Consider the following 21674-nt stretch of genomic DNA (forward strand, 5'->3'; position numbering starts at 1 on the left):
ATAGGTAATACGCTATGTACAGTTATGTGTTATCCATCGAAAATATTTGTGGCTACATAGTTCTATGTACATACAGGGGCGCCAGTAAACGGATTTTATTTAAAATACGGGCACGTCCACTCTCTCTTCTTACAGCCCATCTTTGTTTTGCTTCTTTTTAAAGAAGAAGGGGGAAAGCAACCAGAGTAAACGAAATGCATGGATAAAACGGCGGGTATAATTGCATGATTAAAAATGGAAAACGAATAAATATCAAACGGTATATTCCTTATAAAAATGATTTATATAACGTGTATATTTGCTTCGTATTTTGTGTTACTAAGTTAACAGGTATTTGGAAATATTTCTAGATTGACGAAAGATAAATACAAGTGCCTTTGATAATTTATCACCTGAATCTTTTGGCGGTAATTTGTGAACATGTCATTAATAAGGAAACCCATGCGATATGCTCATCAAGAAGGACACACCGACGTTTGCTATTTTTCTGGCGAAAAGTAAATGACATTATGTATATTACTTGTGTGTATATATACTGAATCTGTCACAGAAAGTTATTATTGAATGTATCTGGGATTGTAGGAGAGGGCTCGTTACATGTGGTTGCGATGGAGACGTTAGATCCTGGTTAAATTTAATGGATGATGATCCGACCACCAGTTGTATTTCGGAACAAGCAATTACTGCTATCTCAAAGGTACTTAATAGTTACGAAGTATTAATGAGCACCTGTAAAGATCCTCTTCAAGAGGAATGCTGCATCAAGATGATATTTAAAAGAGACATAATGTATATATATTAGATGTATATAACAAAGTTTTAATTTCAGGATGGTAAAATTTTTGTGGGAAATGATAATAACACAGTACAAATACTTACTTATCCTGATTTAGAGAAGGAAGGAATAGTTACTAGATTTTCAGCACCAGTCTCAGCATTGGCAACAGCAAAAGATAGTAGTTTAATAGTATCTGGTGCCTGGTATGTAACGAGCAAATTTTACATCTATTATATACATATATATATTGTATATATGTATATATAATTCTTGAGCAACTTATATTTTTTTTTAAAGCGATATGCGGATACAAGTCACAAACATTAATACTTTAGATAGTATAGAATTAGAAGGTCATGAAGCACCTATCTTGGGCTTATCTTTAGATCCAAAAGAAGAGTTTGTGGTAAGATTCATATATTACATCATTTTCTAATACTTTATTAATAAAAGAGATATTTTAGATCTGAAACTGATATTTCCAGGCATCTTCTAGTGCTGATGGATCTATTCGAGTGTGGAATATTAAAGAAAAGAGAACCATACATGTTTGGAATAATATTGTGCCAAAATGTAATTCCTTTTTTATTGCAAAGTCATATTGCACACCTTCTTTCAAATGTACGGATGGTAGTTGCTTAGCATATCCATCTAACAAAGATATAGTTATCGTGGAGAGATTATCCTGGAAAGAATTGTGTAGACTGAAGTGTCCTACTTTAAAAACTGTAAGTTACTGTCTCAATTTTTTTATCTATTCTAATAATTGAATTATTGCTTTTATATCTTTATTTTTTTATAGGAAATCAGCATTTGTAAGTTCTCTGAGTGTGGCACGCGCATTGCAGCTAGTTCACTGTATGGAGAGATAGTTGTATGGAATGTTGAAACTAAGGACATAATTGGATATCTCGAACATGAGCAAGATACCAAAATCACTGCATTGGTGTGGCACATAGATCATTCAAATGAAATCGCATTCTGTGATGCATTAGGAAAATTAGGATGCATTGATGTGGTAAGAGAATATTTCTGTTAAATACATATTTATGTTTTATACACACAGATGTATATAAATTTTGTTACTATATTTAGAATGTCTGTAATAATCTTTTTAGATAAGTACTAGTAAGCCTAGAAGTGATGTAATGTTAGATTTTGAAAAAAATGAAGATGCAATGGAAAATAATATTGCTTTATCGGACCATGATGACGATGATGACGAAAACGTGATATCCCTAAATAAAATCAAGGCCTCTGTCAATTTAGAAGATGACGAAAAATCTAATTTTGATGTAGACTCTGAAAAACTTCCATGTGACACAAAAACTTTTATACCTAACGTAAAATTGCAATCATCTTTTCAACCCGGATCTACGCCCTCTCATTTATTATCGTATTTTATGGTACGGTACAATAATGACGCTTGTGTATCTTATACTGACAATCTTTAGTTATCAATTTAATCTTTATGTAATATAAATTTTATGTAGATGTGGAACGATGTGGGGATGATTAGATGTTTCTCATCAGAGGATGGAGAAGAGTGTAGTATTGAAGTAGAGTTTCATGATGTTACAGTTCATCGCAGCATGCACATAAATAATTATTTACGACATTCATTAGCTGCCTTATCTACCCAAGCACTTGCTCTAAGCTGCGCAGCTTCTGAAGACGGTCCTAGTAAAATTGTCGTGATAGCTCTGCAAGGTTAGTTATTTTATTGTATATGATAATTTGTAATTATATACTTTAGAATCTAGATAAAACAAAAAAATTTATGAATATATTTATTTTATGAATTATACATTAAAGAAAGGTTCTCAGAATCCATTGGCGTATTTTAAAATTATATTATAAGATATCAGAACATAAATAGTATCTAATATACTCGCTTGTTTTATTAGGTTGGGGTTCTGGAAATAAAGAATGGTCTTTGGATCTACCAGAAGGAGAGGAAAGTGAATGCTTAGCGGTTGGTGATAATTTTGTTGCAGTAGCAACATCTAAGAGAAATTTAAGAATATTTATGGTAGGAGGGACACAACGTGAGATTTTAGCTCTGCCCGGACCTGTAGTTGCAATGAATGGTTTAGGAAATCATCTTTTAATAGCTTATCACGCTGGAATTGGTAAGAAAAATTTTGAATATACTGAGTTAATGTAATGAAAAAGCTCATAATTTAAAATAATTATATGTATGTATTCAAAAGTGTAAAATACTTTTCTGTGAAAAAAGGTCCGGCGGGTGATCAAAATATAAGTTTACTATGGATACAAATACAGGGAGCGCATTTACGCAGTCAAACTTTAATGCTTCCGCTTTCACCAACATCGGATCTCATGTGGTTGGGATTATCAGATGCTCGTTCACCCACTATCATGGATTCTGACGATGTTATTAGGATATACGATAAGAGATCTTGTCAATGGAGAGTGCTCTGTGATGCAAATACACAGGTATTGCGAATTATGGACAATTTTCTCAGCAGTGGGCATAACTTGAGATTCTGTTTTAGGGAAAAGGTAGAGCAGATCACTATTTCATAATCGGCGTGAGCGAATACGAACGGAATATGCGATGTATTCTTTGCAAAGGTAGTTATTATCCACCGACTACTCCGCGACCAATAATCACCGAGATATCTCTATCTGCACCTCTCTGCGAACCGGAATCTGAGAAAACTGAGAAAGAACGTAAACTGTGGGAGATAGGAAATAATCCATTGGATGAAACTGAAGCGATGTTAACTTTAATAGCGGTAAATAATTCTTGTAACATTTGTTTCATTTCTGCTCTAGTAGGTTATAAATGTATAATACATCGAGTCTCAATTACTTATTTTTACTACGTAATCTCTTGCAATTAGCTTGCCTGCAAAAGCAATTTGGAATATCGCGCAGTGGACATTTGCGAACAAATTGCGTCAACGAAAGTGATTGATTTGGCCGTACGATATGCCTTGCGTTTAAATAAAATGGCATTGGCAAATAAATTGGAGACGATCGCTGATGCAAAATCAGATTCCAAAGATACAAATGAAAAAGAAATGGAAAATCACCAAGACGATTTTACAAATAACGGTAATTTTAACGGTAGTCAAGACGTTAATAGCCAAGAAGACAATGACGTGTCTTTACCATCCATTAAAAAACCAGAAATAGAAATTAAGCCATTAGCCATGAGTCAAACATTAAAAAGAGTAAATCCATTTTTAAAAGCCGGAAGTCCATCTCTATCGCCAAGAGGTAAGTAATTCTGCTTTAAAAAAAAATTATTTTGAATTCTATGACACTTTTTCATTATTTAAAATATTTTTAATCATATTTATATAGGTTTAGCTGGTTTAAATAGTTTACCCGAGAAACCTCAGAAACCTGCATTACCCAAAATCACGCCTGTTAAATCAAAATCGAAAACTGAGTCTAAGAAAGACTCGTTTATTAATTGGTACGCCAAAAATAAAAAGAATTTGCAGGAAGAATTTCCTGAGGTAAATGTTTCTGAATTAACCAAAATCGGTTTGACACGATACAAAGAAGAGATGGCGCAGTCGAACACAGACAATGCGACTGGATCTTCAGAAATCTTCAAGAAACGAAAATTATCAAGTCCAGACAACGATAATAGCCAAGATGATGCAAAACGAGCTGTTCGTAGTAAACTCAGTGAATTTGCATTCGACAAGTAAATTTTATTCGACTACTTCGTAAAATAGAGCTTTTTTAATTATAGAACTTACAAGATTTTAGGAAACTTAGATAAGCAATTCGTTATTTTTTGAAATTAATATCACAAAGGAAAGTAATTTTTATACACTTTTAATCTACGTTTACAAAAGTTTTTCAATATGAAATAGATCGAAAGAATTCTCTCCTTTATATAGCATTCTAGAATTAAATTATATATAATAATAAATTTTATTTATTGTTTACTTCTTATTAATTTTGATATTAAAGTATACCAATTATAGAAACATTTTGTGTTTTTTTTCTTTTCCGATATATTTATTTATATTGTGTCACTTAAATACATGACATTGTAAGAGTGATTTACACATGGTATATCAACCTATCAATGCTGCTAGTTTGATGAAATAACTCCGTATACTCCTAGGTGCAGAATTGCGGAAGTCTCTGAGAAGGTGAGACAGGTCATTTGTTAAAACGAGGAGAGAATTAACATGATAAGTGGATAATGATCGGATATGAATTCGTGTCTTTCAAGTGTCGTAGGCGCGCTGTCCCACGTTCACCCTTCCGCGTCGATAAGGCTGCGTGTTAGCAAACTTAAGATCCGTTTTTAGTATGCTCTGATCTCTCGGACACTCAGCCACGGTAATAGACGACATCGGAAATCACGTCGTCATCGAAAATAAATTTGTGCTTGGCGAAGACAGCAGCGAGGGTTATCAGCGATCAGTCATATAATGAAAGGTAAGTCGATCTCCTCAGACCTCGCGACAAGAATTGCTCATCTTTAAAACTTTGAAAAACTTGACGCGCTAAATATACCTCAAACGGGCAGTAGGCATGTTTCGTGTGTACCTTTAGGTTGCATCATCGCGATGTGCACGTGTCATGCATTTTCATGCTAATTTTCGCGGTGCATAATCTCGCGATGTCTGAGTGCTCACGTTCTCCATTTCAAATGTGATTCATTGCGACGATGCTAAGAGATTCATGTGGCTGGTTACTGATTTTTTTTATTGAAGTTTTTTCTGTTCTTTTTCGGGAAGAAAAAAATTTACCTTAATTTTTTTCTACGTATTATCAATATTTTATTTTTATTTAAAAAGTATTTTGTCACAAAACTATATGGATTTAAAACGACAACGAATAGAGGCAAATTAAACAATATTTTAAAGGCTGTTATCTTTTGCATTAAATATGACACTCGTCGAATGACCTTTCTCTAATGCATACTATTTAGCTTGTTTTGAACATGATTATATATAGTGTCTATTATAAAAAAAGCCATCATTTCTAAACGTTGCAAAATTATATAATATATATATTGTATATATAGTATACATATTATATTTAATGCACAATAAATGCTATGTATTTTGTGTATATTTAGCTATTTAAATAGGTATACATCCAATTATTAGGTTAATATTTTATTATTTTGAGAAACTCATCTTAACTTTGTATAGAAAAATAGAAGTTATCATTTAAAGAGTTTTCTCTCTATCTTATCATAATGCATATAACATTATGGATTTCATACGTTTTATAGCGGATCGTGTAAACGATTGTATAATCGAGTTTCAATTCGAGAAAGCAGCGAAAAATACATGACACTAAGAACAAATTGGCACGAATTCGGTAATTGCACTAATTAATATTGTTAGCGCTGGATTAATATTTGCTCCTGCAATGCTCTTTGTTTTTTTTTTAACGATATTGTTTTAGTATTTATCAATGATATTTATTATTAACCGTGATCGACATATATCTTTATTCGTAATACTACTTCGACCATAATCATCGTGTTTTTCTAAGTTGCGAATAAGTACAATGTGTCCGTTTCAATTTTGCTGAGCAAATTTTTTCATTCACAAATAATAGTGCTTTGTAACGCTGAAATTTGCAAATACATAGACAATTCTTCCATAATATGAATATACATTGCGAGGGCAGGAAGGAAAGACATTGGCTTGCTTGTTTTCCTTTAATTATTGTATCTTTGTCAGTAATAAATTAAACTTTAAGTAACGATTTTTTATTTTTACTTTAATAATGTAATAACGGTTATATCGAATGAAGTTCCGTTTCTAAAAGTGCATTTAAATTAATGCACGTCGATTTTCTGACCTATATGAATAAACCGGCCATATGTGGGGACTTCGATTCGGCTATGTCATTTTTCTTTCGGATCCTCCACCTTGTTAAGACATATCAAAAATGATAGTTTTTAAAAAATATAATTATATATATGGAAAATACATAATAAAAGTAATGCAATTAATATTTAGTATTTTATAATTTTGTACTTTGATATTATTATCTGCCTTTGATATAATATTTGATAAATTATAAAATAATTGTGCAATAATGAATATGATTGTGGTCGCATTCTATTTTTATTTCATTTTTTAAAATAAATTATTGATAAAATTTGTACATAAAGATTTTCTCAATAAAAAATAAAGTTTATTTAAAATTTATGTAATATTGGAAAAATAATTATTTTTTTAACATTATTTTCAAGTAGAATGAAAGGATGCTAAAGGTAACAAATAGACGCGCGTGCGCCGCGCTCGACCAGCGGTTTTCAATCAGGTTACAATTTCAGTGTATATTGCGCAAAAAAAATGTTCTAAACAGATGATATCAACACGAACGTTATGCGTCACTTGAAAACAGTCTTACAAAGTTATATTTCGGATTTAACAAAAAGAACACGATAAAAAACAATATATATGATTTTCAAGATTTAAATGTTGCATTCGGAAATTACCTGGAAATTTTGATTAAAAACTTTTCTTCCAAGAGGGGCTTTTTTTTTAATATTTTGCACACATTCTGGGAAGTATTAGAAAGTCATCTGTACAATTTTAAAAAAAGACCTCTCCCAGAGGAAAAATTATTAAAAAATTATCTTCGGAGAGAGAGAATTTCCGTCCGTCTACTGAGTTAATTTGTTAGAGTAACTTTTTTTTCTAAGAAGAGCCTTTTTTTAAAAAACTGTAGACCAATGATTTCCTCGGAAATCATATATACTGTTTTCTATTGTGTTCTTTTTGTTGAATCCAAAATATCACCTTGTAAGATTATTTTCAAGTGACGCATAACGTTTGTGTTGATATCATCTGTTTAAAACAAATTTTTGCAATATATGCAAATCATAATCTTGTTGAAAACCACTGGTCGAGCGCGGCCATCTGCTATCTTCAGCGTTATTAAAATGAAATCTTTTGTTTGAAACGATAAAATACGTTTATATTTAAAATTGCATCTGTTTAAATATGCATATCTATTTATAAACGTTCGAAAGGAATAAAATATCCAAATATAGCTATTCAAAGTAGATATGGATACTTTATTCAGCTGAAATTTCGAAATAAGTTTGTATGTATATAATATAATTTGTACATATATATAAAGATACGATTTTTTTCAATGAACTAATTGTAAATGAAATTAAAAATGAAGATAAAGTTTACGTATGACTTATGTATGTAATGTTGAAAAATAGCTATTTCTTTCTCACATAGATTGACCTTTTGTTTGAAACGTGTAAAACTTCAAAGGAGAAAAAAAGAACTTTCTGTACAATAATACATTAATTTATTATTTATTGTTACAGATCAATAACCGAATCTAACGTAATTCCATTGCACTCACAATCTTTTCCTAATCCCTGCATTGTTTGAAGCTGAAAACTCAAATTTTATTAAAGCTGAGTTATATATAATCTATAATTTATATTCAAATTTACATAGAATTTTATTTATAATTTTTATCTTATATTTAATGTATGTAATACAGGAACAATAATTGAAGACTCAAGAGATGTGCAATATATTAATATATTTTTATTGATTTTAATATAAAATATATATTAAAATATACATGCACTTATATGAAAGTGCAAGACACAAAAAAATATATAATATAGTAGATAATATAGAATTGATTCAAAATAGACATCTGATGAAATTAATAAATCGTTTTAATATCTGTTCAGAGTTTTAAATTGGAACGTTTTAAATTGGAATTCCATTCTAAATCCTGAAACGAATTGCGTATATCGTTTAAACTGGCCTTAATTCTGCGTAATTCTATACGATTTTGATAAAATTGCTAAGGTTTCGCTTGCGAGTTAACATTGGACAATTATATATAGGTATCAGTGACACGATACGCAGCTATATTTCATACAAGTTATATATCTGCAGTTGCACATATGTAGATATATGCACAGCATAATCACACTAATTATATGTATATGTCCTGTTAGGTAATACCGGTTTGAAGAATTTTATGGGTTTACTGTAACGGATCTCATCAGATCCGTTGACACACAAGACGATATCTGCGACATCACGTAAGCGGGATGAAAAACGTGAAAAAGTTTCATTGTGATTCGAAAAAGCCCAGCAGAGATTCAAGTAGAATTATCATTTAATTATAATAGACAATCCGCAGATTTAGAATAAGAATGTAAATTTTATATAAATTTTATTCTCGAGAATTGCGTGAAAGGACGTTTAAAAATACATTATTTTGTCACGAGTCTAAATTTTCCGTTCCATCCTTTCTATAATTTTTTAATTGCGCAATTTTTCAAGTTTGATAATAATCTTTTGTGAGATTTAGGAAAGAGTATCGAAGCTGACAATGATTGTTTAATCGCTTTTTGCATTATTTTGCAATAGTTAAATTCTTCTAAATGCGATAATTTAATAGTGCTAATTATTATTATCATAAATTGTGCGGAAATGTTACATCTTATTATTAGATTTGGTTTGTGGAGCTTGCGGTGTTTAGATTAGAATTCAATATAGAGCGATCGATAGAAGCTAATATCCCATCAAAACATTATTAATATCATACTTCGCTTAGCTTGCTTATTTTCAAGCGAAGAATAAACAAAAGATTAGCAAATTGTATTGAATAATTTTACAGAATCATTGCATACAGAATCATTGATTATAAAATTTATATAAATATATCCTTCATAATTTAACTCTTTGCGATTCAGATTATTTCTCTCAAATTAGCGTAGATGCGATATTATCCTTAATTTAATTTAACTAGCAGCACTATTCAGAGGCATTTACAGAGATTCCAAAAGTATAGAGTATGTTAATTATAATCGTATACTCTGATTTGGATGCTTGGAGAAATGCAAAAAAATAATTACGGAGCGGATTATGTCCAATCTAGCTGCTTGAATTACAAAGTTACATATAAATATAATTAAAGACTTCTTAATAAAAAAAAAAATTAATGAACGCATTTATATTTTTAAATACACTTTTTTGTTTCAAATAATTCATTATTATGTTTTCAGGTCACGTATCGTTGGATCCTGTCCAAGAGGCCATGGGCTCTATGGGTCCATGGCACATCGTAATCGCCGTGGTGATTTCTCTCGTTAAATTTCCAGTAGCTTGGCATCAGCTCTCTATTGTGTTCCTTGCACCGCCTACTAATTTCTCATGCATCGCTCCTTTGTCAGCAACTAACGACTCCATGATAATGAAATGTGAAGTTGATGTTGGGAATGGTACAATAGAAGAGTGCACTGAATTCAGTTACGATAAGCGAATATTCCGAGAGAGTATCATAACGCAGGTAAATTAATATAATTTAATTCAATATGACCTTATATATATATTTTTTCATATATGTATGTATTATCAATTAATTGATAATTAAGTATTCCAATATAAAATAATAAAGAGATATATGTGAATAATTATGTCAATTATATATTCATTTTTTCAGTGGGATTTAGTATGTGATAGAGAACAATTAGCTAATTTAGCACAATCTTGCACAATGTTTGGTGTACTCGTCGGTAATTTAATTTTCAGTATGATGGCTGATAGGTACGTTAATTCGAAGTCGTTGCAAAATATGTGATGACATAAATGATTATTATTTCATAGAGTAATATAAAATATATATATACGTATGTTTTTTTCATTTTATTAATATTAATGAAATTTACTCGTAGAATTGGCCGAAAGAGACCGTTAATAATCGCAATTGCACTGCAATCGGTGACAGGATTTGCAAGTGCATTTGCACCATGGTACGAATTGTTCCTAATACTCAAATTTCTTTGTGCCGTATCTACTGGCGGAACAATGCTCGTCAGCTTCGTTTTACGTAAGTTGCAAGCGTAATAAAGTTATTAATTTAGGAAGTCTAATTTACGAAATTTATCAATCAATCGGTTGCAGTTATGGAGATTATTGGAGTCGAATGGCGATCGATTATGTCGGTTCTTTATCACGTACCTTTTTTAATCGCACATGTAATGAATCCCTTGATATCTTATTTGACACTTACATGGTATGGATTTCAAATGGCCGTGTCAATACCATCAATTTTCTTATTATCGTATTATTGGTATGCACATGAATTACGTACGCTGTTATAAAAGCGAAATAAGAGATATTTTTAAGATTTGCGAAATATATGTATCAAAAAATCAATTTATTAAGAGTCGATATTTTGCAAAATAGGATTATTCCGGAATCACCGAGGTGGTTACTAGCTATAGGCAAATACAGGCAGGCAGAACGAATCTTGCTGAAAGCTGCCGGAAGAAACAAGATACCAATGGAAAATGTAAAGCTAGCGCTTGAAACTTACGAGAATCAGATGACAATCCAACACGCGAAGAATAATAAGAAATACAATATTACGCATTTATTTAGAACCCCGAATTTGAGATTGAAAACTACATATGTGAGTGTCAACTGGTTCGTCTGTGGTATCTGTTTCTTCGGATTGGCACAATACATGGGTCATCTTGACGGCAATATATTCATCAATGTCGCAGTTTCTGGTAAAATTAATAATAAATCTTACACTAAATTCTGCCACTATACATTGTAACATTTTTTGTGACTTACAGCCGCCATGGAAATACCTGGAACCATAATAGTACTATTTTTAATATCGCGAGTTTCGCGTTTAAAAATTTTAATAAGCGGAAACATCTTATCCGGCGTGAGTTTGCTTCTGATAACTCTTATAACCAATGGAAACGTCCGGATATTTTTAGCTTCACTAGGGCTCGTGGGTATGGCTATTAGCTTTCCTACAGTATACCTGTACAGTTGTGAAGTATTTCCGACTGTCGTAAGAAATGTTGGCGTTGGTTTGGGAAGTACTTCTGCCAGAATCGGAAGTATAATTGCACCGTTCATTGCCACAATGGTAATTTATGATGCGTATTATATATATACATTAACTGATGTTTCTACAATGAAATAGTTTATATTATGATTAAGAGTATATCTTATTTTATATTTATTTATTTATGTATGTACAAATAATTATTTTAAGATTAAAGAGACGTAATCATTTATAGGGTACTATTCAACCTTGGCTGCCTCCGGTAATATTTGGCATAGGGCCGATATTAGGCGCTATACTCTGTTTATTTTTACCAGAAACGATGAATTGCGAATTACCAGAGACAATAGAAGACGCCGAAAATTTTGGAAAGTATGGAACTATAAATACTATAAAATATTTCTATTAATTTTACAATTTTGTTAATATGTAACAAATCTTATACCTTTCAGAGAAAAATCCAAGGAAGAATATTGACTTGGTAACTGATACTGACTTTTACAATAATTTACCATAATTAAATATTTCAAAAATATTTATCACGGCACGTTTTCAACCATTTAAGTTATTTTATGCATCGATGTTTTTATCAAGTTTATACAAAAGATTGGTATAATTACACTTTTTTTTTAATGAACTATCATAATCATGTCTGAAAAGAAAAAGAATTTTCATACATAATTTGTATCTGTTTATCATATCTGGAGACACAGTAGTGTCTTGGCGTTAAGACAAATGAAGCGTCATGACGCGAGATATATATATACATATACATATAGTACCAATGTTTTGTATCACAAATTTTATATAACAATTATATATTTATATAATGTATATTGCATTTTATGATAACTTATGACTTTACAAATAACCAACAATATTGCTTCTTAATGTTAAATTATTATAAAGGAAATATTTGTTGTCTATGCGCTCTGAGATTCAAATATGCAACAAAATGTTTATCTGTTGCTGCACAATAGCTAATCGATATACAGTTAATATCTAGTAAAATTCTTACATTAAATAGTTCTTATATTACAATTTTGATACAGAAATGTTTTTGTACATAATTATTATAATTCTATTTATAGTTATATTACATATATAATTATAATATTAATTATGTAATGTTATAATAAAATATTAATATTAATTATATAATCCATATTAATATTATTCAATTGAAGATTATGTTGGTTTTTATTGAAGATATTAAAAAATAATAGATTAGATTACACAGATTTTAAATTGCTCTCCATTAATGTTCTTGTTTCTAGATAATGGTTACTTATACAATTATAAAAATTCATTTTTTTAGATATTAGTCATGTAGACCTTACCGCGAGAACATGTATAAAATATTTTAAAAAATTCGAGATATAATCGTAAAAGTGAATGTGATAGATATTTTTATACAATAAGATTTCATCATTCACAAAAATTGCAATTCCCATTTATAATGCTATACTTACATAAGAAATAAGTAATAAATAAGACAAAATCAGCCTTTTATGAGTTTCGTAGTCAGCGTTAGCGTAGGTAGGATATATAGATTTGTGTTCGTAATGAAGTACAAAGTACTTCTAAATAACGTAACGCTGATGTAACACCATTTAACTTGTTTGTCCCAAATAAAGTGCTTTATTCGGTAACACATTTACAATGTCATTAGTTCGTTTGTGCACAACGTCAATCATTTGATTACCATATTTAACGGTGTTACTCAAAGATCCTAACCAGGAAGACATGAGACTCTTTACTGGCGTTTTTGAAAGCGCCAAATTATATGTAGCGCCTAAAACATTTTATATACACAAAGTATATCGACATTATTATTAAATAATATTATTTTTGTAAGGAAATTTTATACGGGCGAAAAAAACTCACCTTTTAGAAATTTAATAATTGCCTTATTTACGGCATCCGATTTTTCTTGATGCGGAAAATGTTGCGTCTGTGGTATGACTTTAACCCTAGATACTTCTACGTATTCGGCACTTTGAATAATGCTCTCTATTGTTACAAAAGGATCCATATTTCCTACTAGAAGTAGCGTTTTGTTATCTATCTGTTCGCCGTTATCTGTATTCAGTCTTGTGAATGGTAGATTGCGATAATAATTAATCGGTCCTGTCCAATCCTCTACAAAACGTTGTATTAATTTTTTGAATATGAAAAACATAAGAGAAGAATAACATATGATACAAAAATTATTTTACATATAAGACTTAATATTAATTACCTTTCCTACTGAAAGCATATTTATACGCCTCGACGTAACTTTTTTCTTTGTCATCTTGAGATACTTGAAGATGTCGAAATACTTCATTGATAATTGATAAATCCTCTTTAAGCGCATCTATTTCTGGCAAAAATGGTAATCTGCTGAAATGTAGCCATCTAGAACGTCACATTGTGCGTTTGCAGTTAAAATACATAAATATATAATCAAATTTCATGTAAAGTCTTCAGGAATCTTCATAAACGGAATTTCGAAAATGCTTACTTTTTGTCTAAAATAGAATTTCTTGATATTCTATTCCAATAAAAATTGGGATGCGGACTCGAAATGGCTATAAATTTATAAACGAGATCGCTGTGTAGAGCGACCATGTACCATCCCAGAAGTCCTCCTAGGTCGTGGCCGATTATGCTACACGTCTTTACACCGAGAGTCAAAATGAATTGTTTCAACTCGTTTATTAAAATTTCGAGTTTGTAAGATCGTTTGTTGAGCGGTTTGTCGCTATCACCGAATCCTTTTAAATCTATAGCCACTACTCTGAAACAGCATTAAAATGTGAGCGTCACAACGCGAGCGCGTGTGTTATAAAATATTTTATTTTATAAACATAAATTTTCAAACGCACCTATAGTGTTCTGCGAGACATGGGATCTGTTTTCTCCAAGATAACCAGCAGTCCGGGAATCCATGTAATAATAACACGAGTGGTTTACTCTTGTCTCCCGCTTCCACATAATGGAATTTAACACCCTGCGTAAAGAAAAGCAAATAAGTTAAACGGAAGAAAAAAAATCCAAATTATTAATTCGTTTACACGAACGTATAGTTCTTTAAGTTTAAAATAGAAAGCGTTTGGCGGTTGTATGAATACAATAAAGATATACCGCAATTATGATAGAGTAACGACATAACGATATAACGACATGCGTATCGAGAAATAAAATTAAATAAATTTTACATCAGATCTTTCGTGTATATATGTATAAACAGTAGCTCTTCTTTACGATTTGTAATTTTCTCTTTGGTGACAGAAAGAATCCTCCATCTGCTTTCCAGACTAAACAATTTGATAAGTTGTAATTTTTCAAATCTCCCGATAAAAAAAGACAGACAACAAACAAGTAATTAGCGATTTCGCAGTACTGTTTAATTAGATTATATTCATTACAGCAGACGATAATTCTCTGTGAAGTTCAAAGTACACAATGATTAGCAAAAGAATTTGCCTAAAAGTATTTTAGCAACTCACTAGATTATCATAATTATTATAATTCTCATTACAATAAATTCGCAATTCAATATGTTTTTAAACAAAGTTTTCTGTTATAACATGCTTTGGGTTTTCTTGCAAAAATTTGATGTAGAGTTTATTAAAAATATTATTATGTAACATTTATATATTATTACATAATTTATTATATATTTGTGTATAAATAGGGTAATTTTTAAAAATTATGTATCAGTAAAATTATATATCAGATAATGGTTAATTTTTCACCAAAGCATTTAATACGGTATAGAACTAAAAAATTGAAAATGATAAAAATACGTTTGATTGTGCTCATTTTACTATTGCTTCGATCCATAAGATCTTTACTTCCATACTTCTATACTTCCAATAGAGACGTGATATTAAATTTGATCTATTCCAGAATAAAACCGGATTGAGGATTTCAGTGGGAATTATAGATTAATTTATAACTAATGAATTTAGAGTCCAAAAAAAATCTAAGAAAGAAATGTCATATAAAAGACCGGTTTAGACCTTTTTCTTCAAGTTAAAGAAAATGCTTTTAGGCCCAGTTTCACAACTCATGGTTAACTCTTAACCGAGATTTAACCCTCATTATTCCTCATCTCTTTCTAGTGCTAGAATTGGAAAGAGATGAGAAAGAAGTTGAACTTCGGTTAAAAGTTAACCGTGAATTGTAAAATTGAGCCTTAAAGTGTCTATTCCTTCATGACATGTTTTACTTGTAATATTATTATATATGATTTTAAGATGTGCTATAGTAAACATCAGATAACATCAGAAACTGAAGTATAATTAAGAATCCTCCTATTTATTACGTTTATGTCCCAAAACACATTTTCAAATCTGTCTTGATACTTGTTATCTGAATTAAAAATTAATTAAATCGAAAAAGCATAGAGATAAGAAGCCGCGTATCGACCTAAAAATATTTGTTTATCAATATGTGCAACGTGTTTAGTCTTTACTCGAGTATCGCCTGCACTCGATGTTGCAAGATGAATCCACGTCAAAAATGAAATTTAAATACATTTGCATCGATAACATTATGAAAATTGAATACTGCTGCTAATTCTCGTCCTTTAGACAGCGCAACAATACGATATACAAACACTTCGGTTCTGGCGACAATAGAGACCGACTCTAAAGCGAGATATATAATTCAGTGCAAGAACTTAATACGATAAAGTTGCAAGATAATCGTAACGATTAAATAATTATGTAATAGCTACATTATTTATAATTTATCAAATAGAATTCTATTTATTAATAGAATATTTAAAAATCTCTTATACACGAAGAATCTATTTATTTTTGCATATAATTTTAGAAAATTATATCAAGAATATTATCAAATTATATCATTATAATTCTCTGATATTTCTACTAAGTATTTGTGCTTCCGGAGACATGATCTTGGAGTCACGAAGAAGTAAAAGAGCGAATTCTTTCAAAGCCACTGGCAGCGTTATCAAGGGATGCGGAAGATGTACCTCTCCTATATATCTCGACTATGTTCAGATTTCCACTCGAGTGCTACCCAAGTATCATTTTATTTTTGTTCATCGAACGTTAAATAAGAATAATATCCGAGGAGCACTTGGGAATCCGAACGAGTGTCCTTCGCATGTTGATCGTGCCATTCAGGCATCACTGTAATGCATTACTCGCCTTGATTTTCACGTAGGAATGCGTGGCGAGGCTGTTGTCGACCAGACACGGCGGAGGCTGATCTCGCTGACGCAACATGAAGAACTTCTTGGGATCCCATATCCATTTGAGGAATCGTCGGACTATCAGGCATAGACCGTAGGCAAAGGCCAGAATATGTAACTCGATCGTTTCGCGCGTTGAGACACGCACGATCTTGACATCCCCGACCATGGGAAATAATCTCGGAGGATCAACAGCGACGACAATTGCTCTTGCTCCTAACGCCACTCGAAATCCTCTCTCCTCGTACACAACGACCGGCCACGCAGAAGTCGCAGGCAGCGGACACGTGCGCGTTGTCACGCGGGCTAAACAGAGTGTGAGATTACGTTCCCAGCCACACTCGGCGAAGAGTCGAGTGTATTCAATTGTATTCTATTCTAGTAGAGGACGAGCGTGCTTTCACAGACGCGCACGAACTGGAGTAATGGGGAGTGCGACTATCAAAATTTTTCGGTACGGAATATTGCGAACGATGATGATGTACGATTCTCGATTTCGAGACACGATCGCTTTCAGTTTTAACCAACGTTTGTAATTGTAAAGACAAGGCCGTGTTCAGCAGAATGTTTATTTTGCAACTGTTGAAAGTTCTTTGCTGAGATAAGATTTTTTCCTCAAGCAAGACGTAAAAGTACAATCCAATTGCAAAGCGTTTATTAAGCACTAATTTCTATTTATGCGGCCAGCATCTCTGATATAATATTGTATGTTGACGATAAACTAACGATCACACTTGAAAGACACGATACTAATTACTGATAGCATGCTGTCTCGTATTAACAGATCTTTCCGATCACGAGTTGACTTTTGTACACACATCACGTTTCTCGCCGAGTGATGCAATGATGTTTCGTAAATAGGTATTTGGCGCCTCGCGAAGCTCTTCAACGAGAACATCCGATATATAAGGTCGTTTCACGAGGTGAAGAGGACTGTGGAGAAGATATCACTGATTAGACTTTTTGTGCGTTACGAGCTCACAGGCCACAAGGCGATATAGGTATCTCTTTATCGCGGATCTCTTCGAGATGGAAAGGTATATCCGAAAGCTATTTTATCTGTCTGGTGACAAAATTCCGTTTACTCGGTTTTTCTTCGCATAAAATTGATTTTCTCTCTCTCTCTCTCTCTCTCTCTCTCTCTCTCTCTCTGGCGTCGAATCTATGATATTCTGCAGCTCGATTTCGGGCGAGAGAAGAATACAGAAAAAACGAGCAAGGAGAAAAAAAAAGTTATTAAATAAATTACAACAGATTATCTTTATTTAAAGAGTTTTTCTATGACGACGAGAGACCGGAGCGAGGAAAGCGAGACTTTTCTCTGCGACAATATTAAAAATTTAACTTTTATAAAAAAAAAAAAAATTAATAAAGCATACAATATTTCTCATTTTCTATTGTCGTTTTCTTAGGTTCTTTTCTTAAAATTATCTCACAATATTTTCTCTTATATTGCTCGAAATATTTTCTGCTTGTATTGTACATGGAGAAAAGTATGAATCAATAATTTTACAAAGATATTTGTTTTATTGTCAATCGGAAGGTATAATATAATGATTCAGGTTAAAAATCAGTCCTGTACTATATGATATATATACAAACAATTCCAAAAAAAGAAACTTCGTCATTTTTAATTATTTCCTAGCATTTATTTCATCTTGGTTTTCTCTTAACTACCTTTTTACGAGGAAAGAGAAATGAGCTTTGGAGTCAGAATTGATTGCTGTTGAACTGTGGACTTGTACCCGCGATGTCTCATTTTTATCATTCATTCGACTTCTCGGTGTAATGTGTACTCGGTAGCGTGACAATATTTATCTGTTTCCGAGTGTGTGTTACGATGTACAGTGCGTAATCGCACTATACATTTGAGAATTAAATAATCAGCGGAACTTCCGCGGAACATCTATCTTAAATTTTAATCGCTACGTTCGTATCTTATCTTCCCATCTACCGATATAGCACCGATACAATTTTTTAATTAAGTAGAACAAAAAAACAAGATTTCACACAATCTATGTTAACTATGGGTGCGTCCACGTTGACGTTCGTAATGTGGGCATCATTTTGTTATCAAACGTTAAATAATAAGGATGAAATGATGTCGCAGGGGAGTGTTACAAACGTTAAGTAAAACGCACTCTATTTAAATTGATTTGCATGTGTTAGCTCTGTTTTATCGATGCGGTTAGACGCCGATAAGTAGCGCGGTAATTTATCGACGATAAATAATCGTAAAGTTATAATAACTTATAATTTTCTTTTTTTTTTTTCAACTTTACGTCATAATGAAGACAATGTTTCTTCCCACGTGTAAAAGAATAAATTTTCGAAATAAATACGCAAAAAGATTGGCAGCGGTGGGATTCGAACCCACGCCTCCGAAGAGACTGGTGCCTTAAACCAGCGCCTTAGACCGCTCGGCCACGCTACCACTTGCATGAACATCTCCTTGCAGTTGTATTTTCCTGGGGACACACGAGATCATTAACATATTGATGTATAAACTTAGACTTATTACTTAGACAGTATACGTGGAGTAAATGCATATCTGCTTCGATATCTATAACGCGAATGTATTGTTGAGACATGAACTCGTATGTGTGTTCATTATTATATTGTATCTCTCAAGTAGAACACAGAAGTTATAATCATATATATCATCAGAATATCATCACAACCTTATTTGTCACTTAAAGTTCACTTATAATTGACAAATGAATTAAGTTAAAAATCTTATGTGATGTCATCATGACTCTGTTCAACATTAGGATTCAAGAAATAATGAAATAAATTTATAATCTTCGTTTCAAACATCGCTTTTATATAAAATGAAGTCACTGATTAAAGAGGCCTGTTGTTTCGCTTCTCTAGTTGAATTGCTTACTTTGTAAAATTATATTCATTTTTCCTCGGATATTTCTTAAGTTCATGAAATGTCTGTTTTGATTGTACGATCTACGTAACGTAAGAAGTAACTTCCGAGTTGATTTATAAATAATTTCTAATCGTTGAGAAACGAGAGAGAGAGAGAGAGAGAGAGAGAGAGAGAGAGAGAGAGAGAGAGAGAGGAATGATTCTATCAAACGATTCTGTCAACGAATAACCCATATCTATGCCAAAGAATTTACAACGCAATTTGAACTAGTTACTCCGATATATTCTCTATAGTTAACTATATATCACCTTAAACAATGTTTTAATAGGCACTCTCTCGCGAGATTTATATAGTAAGATCTCGAAGTACGCCACTGCTATCGTGGGCGTAGATATCACATGGATTAAACAAAGACTGTCGCCGGGCGGGGCTTTCGATCGGCGTGCGTGACGCATGCGTCGCCGGCACGGCGGAATTTCGACCCGCGTCCCGCGTCACGTCGACGCGACGCGGCGCGACGTGCGTGTGCGTGTATTTATGTATGGAAGCGTCGACCGTTTCGTTCGGCGCTCGCCGTGTGCTCGGCGCGAGAGAAAGAGAGACGAATGCGTCCCCATTTTCTTTCTTTCTTTTCTTTTTTTATCCCTCCATCCACGTCGGCCATTTTGCCGTGACCGGCTTAATATGCGCCGCTCATTTTCTCCGCTCGCGCCCGCCTGTAACACTATATCCGCGCGACGAAGCGCAATTGTTGCGCTCCGCTCCGCTTCTTTGTCCGGCGTTCTCGCTGCGATCGTAACCGGAGGCACCCGCTCAGCGGGTGCTAGGAGTCCGTGACGTGCCGGGCGGTCTCGTTCTCGCTAATCTTCGATTAGTCATCGAACGGCGAACGCGATCGACGATCCGCACACGTCGCCGCTCGTCGCCGCTGCCGTCGGCGACAGGTGGCCCTCACAAATTGAAAATTAATTCAATCAGATCGCGCGTTCGCGTCTCTGTCTCGCTGTTTGGACAGAGTGCGAACGTGGTGTAAACGTTTGTAAGGGTTTCTCCCACGAACGACGTGCGATCGTGCGGTGGGATACACCCGCGCTCTGAATCCATTCACGTTTATGCGATTGCTATCGAACGTTGCGACGTTTAAGATTGAATCGATTAAGCCTAGTGGCACATAAAAGAAGTAAATCAGCAAGACGTAAACAGTAAGCGAATCGGCCAATCACAGTCGTAAATGTAAGGTAATTAACGAAGTAAACAAATCAAATGTTGATTTGCTTTTTGAATTGCTTTTTGAACCTACGTGCCTTAATATTATTCGAAACACACATGTCGCAGAATGTCTTCGTTTTTTTTTTTTTTTTTTTGAATAGCGTATCATCGATTAACGCGGATTTTTGGTTTACAAACATTGTTCCTGCCTCACTCATCCATCCATGCCTCTCTCGCATGCTTAAAATTACTTGTTTATTGCATTTCTATACCTCATACATATATCTCTATGTTTTAAATACATTATCACAGCCACAATATCCAGTACATACAATTCTTTTTAAATATACATTATCTCTTTTTTTCTCTATTATTTATCTATTTATCTTATCCTATCCTAATTACCCTCCCTGCCATTCTGTCTCTCTCCCTCTCTCTCTTTCTCTCTTTTCATTAAATTCCTTGTTTCTATTTTTTCTTAATCACTTTCATATGTGAAGACTGTGTAATAATAATATAATGAATGTAGGAACAATTCTCCATTGACGCTTCCTAATAATAAATCTCGAGTAGATTATCGAGATTTTATACACGATAGAACGTTTTCAGTTAGGATTTAAACTCTATTAAGGTCTTCAGAGCCTCGTTTTCTCTCTCTCTCTCTCTCTCTCTCTCTCTCTCTCTCTCCCCTTCTTTCTCACCCTCCGAATTATGTTTACACGTGCCGAACGAGATGCTATTCGTTCAGGCTTTGTATTTCGCAGCAACGG

At 32.9% G+C, this 21674-nt stretch overlaps 2 protein-coding genes and 1 non-coding gene across 3 annotated transcripts; 1 reads left to right on the forward strand and 2 right to left on the reverse strand.

Moving 5' to 3' along the window:
- The first annotated feature begins 174 nt into the window (after nt 1–174).
- On the forward strand, nt 175–12385 carry LOC108749494 (WD repeat and HMG-box DNA-binding protein 1-like). Its single transcript, XM_018488258.1, has 22 exons — nt 175–259; nt 351–497; nt 583–697; nt 830–981; nt 1076–1184; nt 1264–1506; nt 1581–1796; nt 1897–2184; nt 2272–2488; nt 2686–2910; nt 3018–3238; nt 3298–3540; nt 3649–4027; nt 4115–4390; nt 9804–10087; nt 10241–10344; nt 10473–10627; nt 10702–10870; nt 10987–11312; nt 11382–11686; nt 11841–11977; nt 12058–12385. Exons 2-22 carry the CDS (start codon nt 421–423, stop codon nt 12080–12082), a joined length of 4266 nt encoding a protein of 1421 aa, XP_018343760.1. The 5' UTR covers nt 175–259; nt 351–420; the 3' UTR covers nt 12083–12385.
- A 525-nt stretch (nt 12386–12910) lies between these two features.
- LOC108749342 (epoxide hydrolase 4-like) lies at nt 12911–17068 on the reverse strand. Its single transcript, XM_018487959.1, has 6 exons — nt 16774–17068; nt 14476–14600; nt 14112–14387; nt 13848–14005; nt 13493–13747; nt 12911–13400 (listed from the first exon to the last, which is right to left on the reverse strand). The coding sequence occupies exons 1-6, from the start codon at nt 16984–16986 to the stop codon at nt 13219–13221; spliced, it is 1209 nt and encodes a 402-aa protein (XP_018343461.1). The 5' UTR covers nt 16987–17068; the 3' UTR covers nt 12911–13218.
- Nucleotides 17069–19169: 2101 nt separating this feature from the next.
- On the reverse strand, nt 19170–19251 carry Trnal-aag. The gene has a single exon. It is a non-coding gene; the product is annotated as a tRNA-Leu (tRNA).
- Nucleotides 19252–21674: the final 2423 nt, after the last annotated feature.

The sequence above is a fragment of the Trachymyrmex septentrionalis genome, unplaced genomic scaffold (assembly GCF_001594115.1).
Source record: "Trachymyrmex septentrionalis isolate Tsep2-gDNA-1 unplaced genomic scaffold, Tsep1.0 scaffold29, whole genome shotgun sequence".
Taxonomy (NCBI): domain Eukaryota; kingdom Metazoa; phylum Arthropoda; class Insecta; order Hymenoptera; family Formicidae; genus Trachymyrmex; species Trachymyrmex septentrionalis.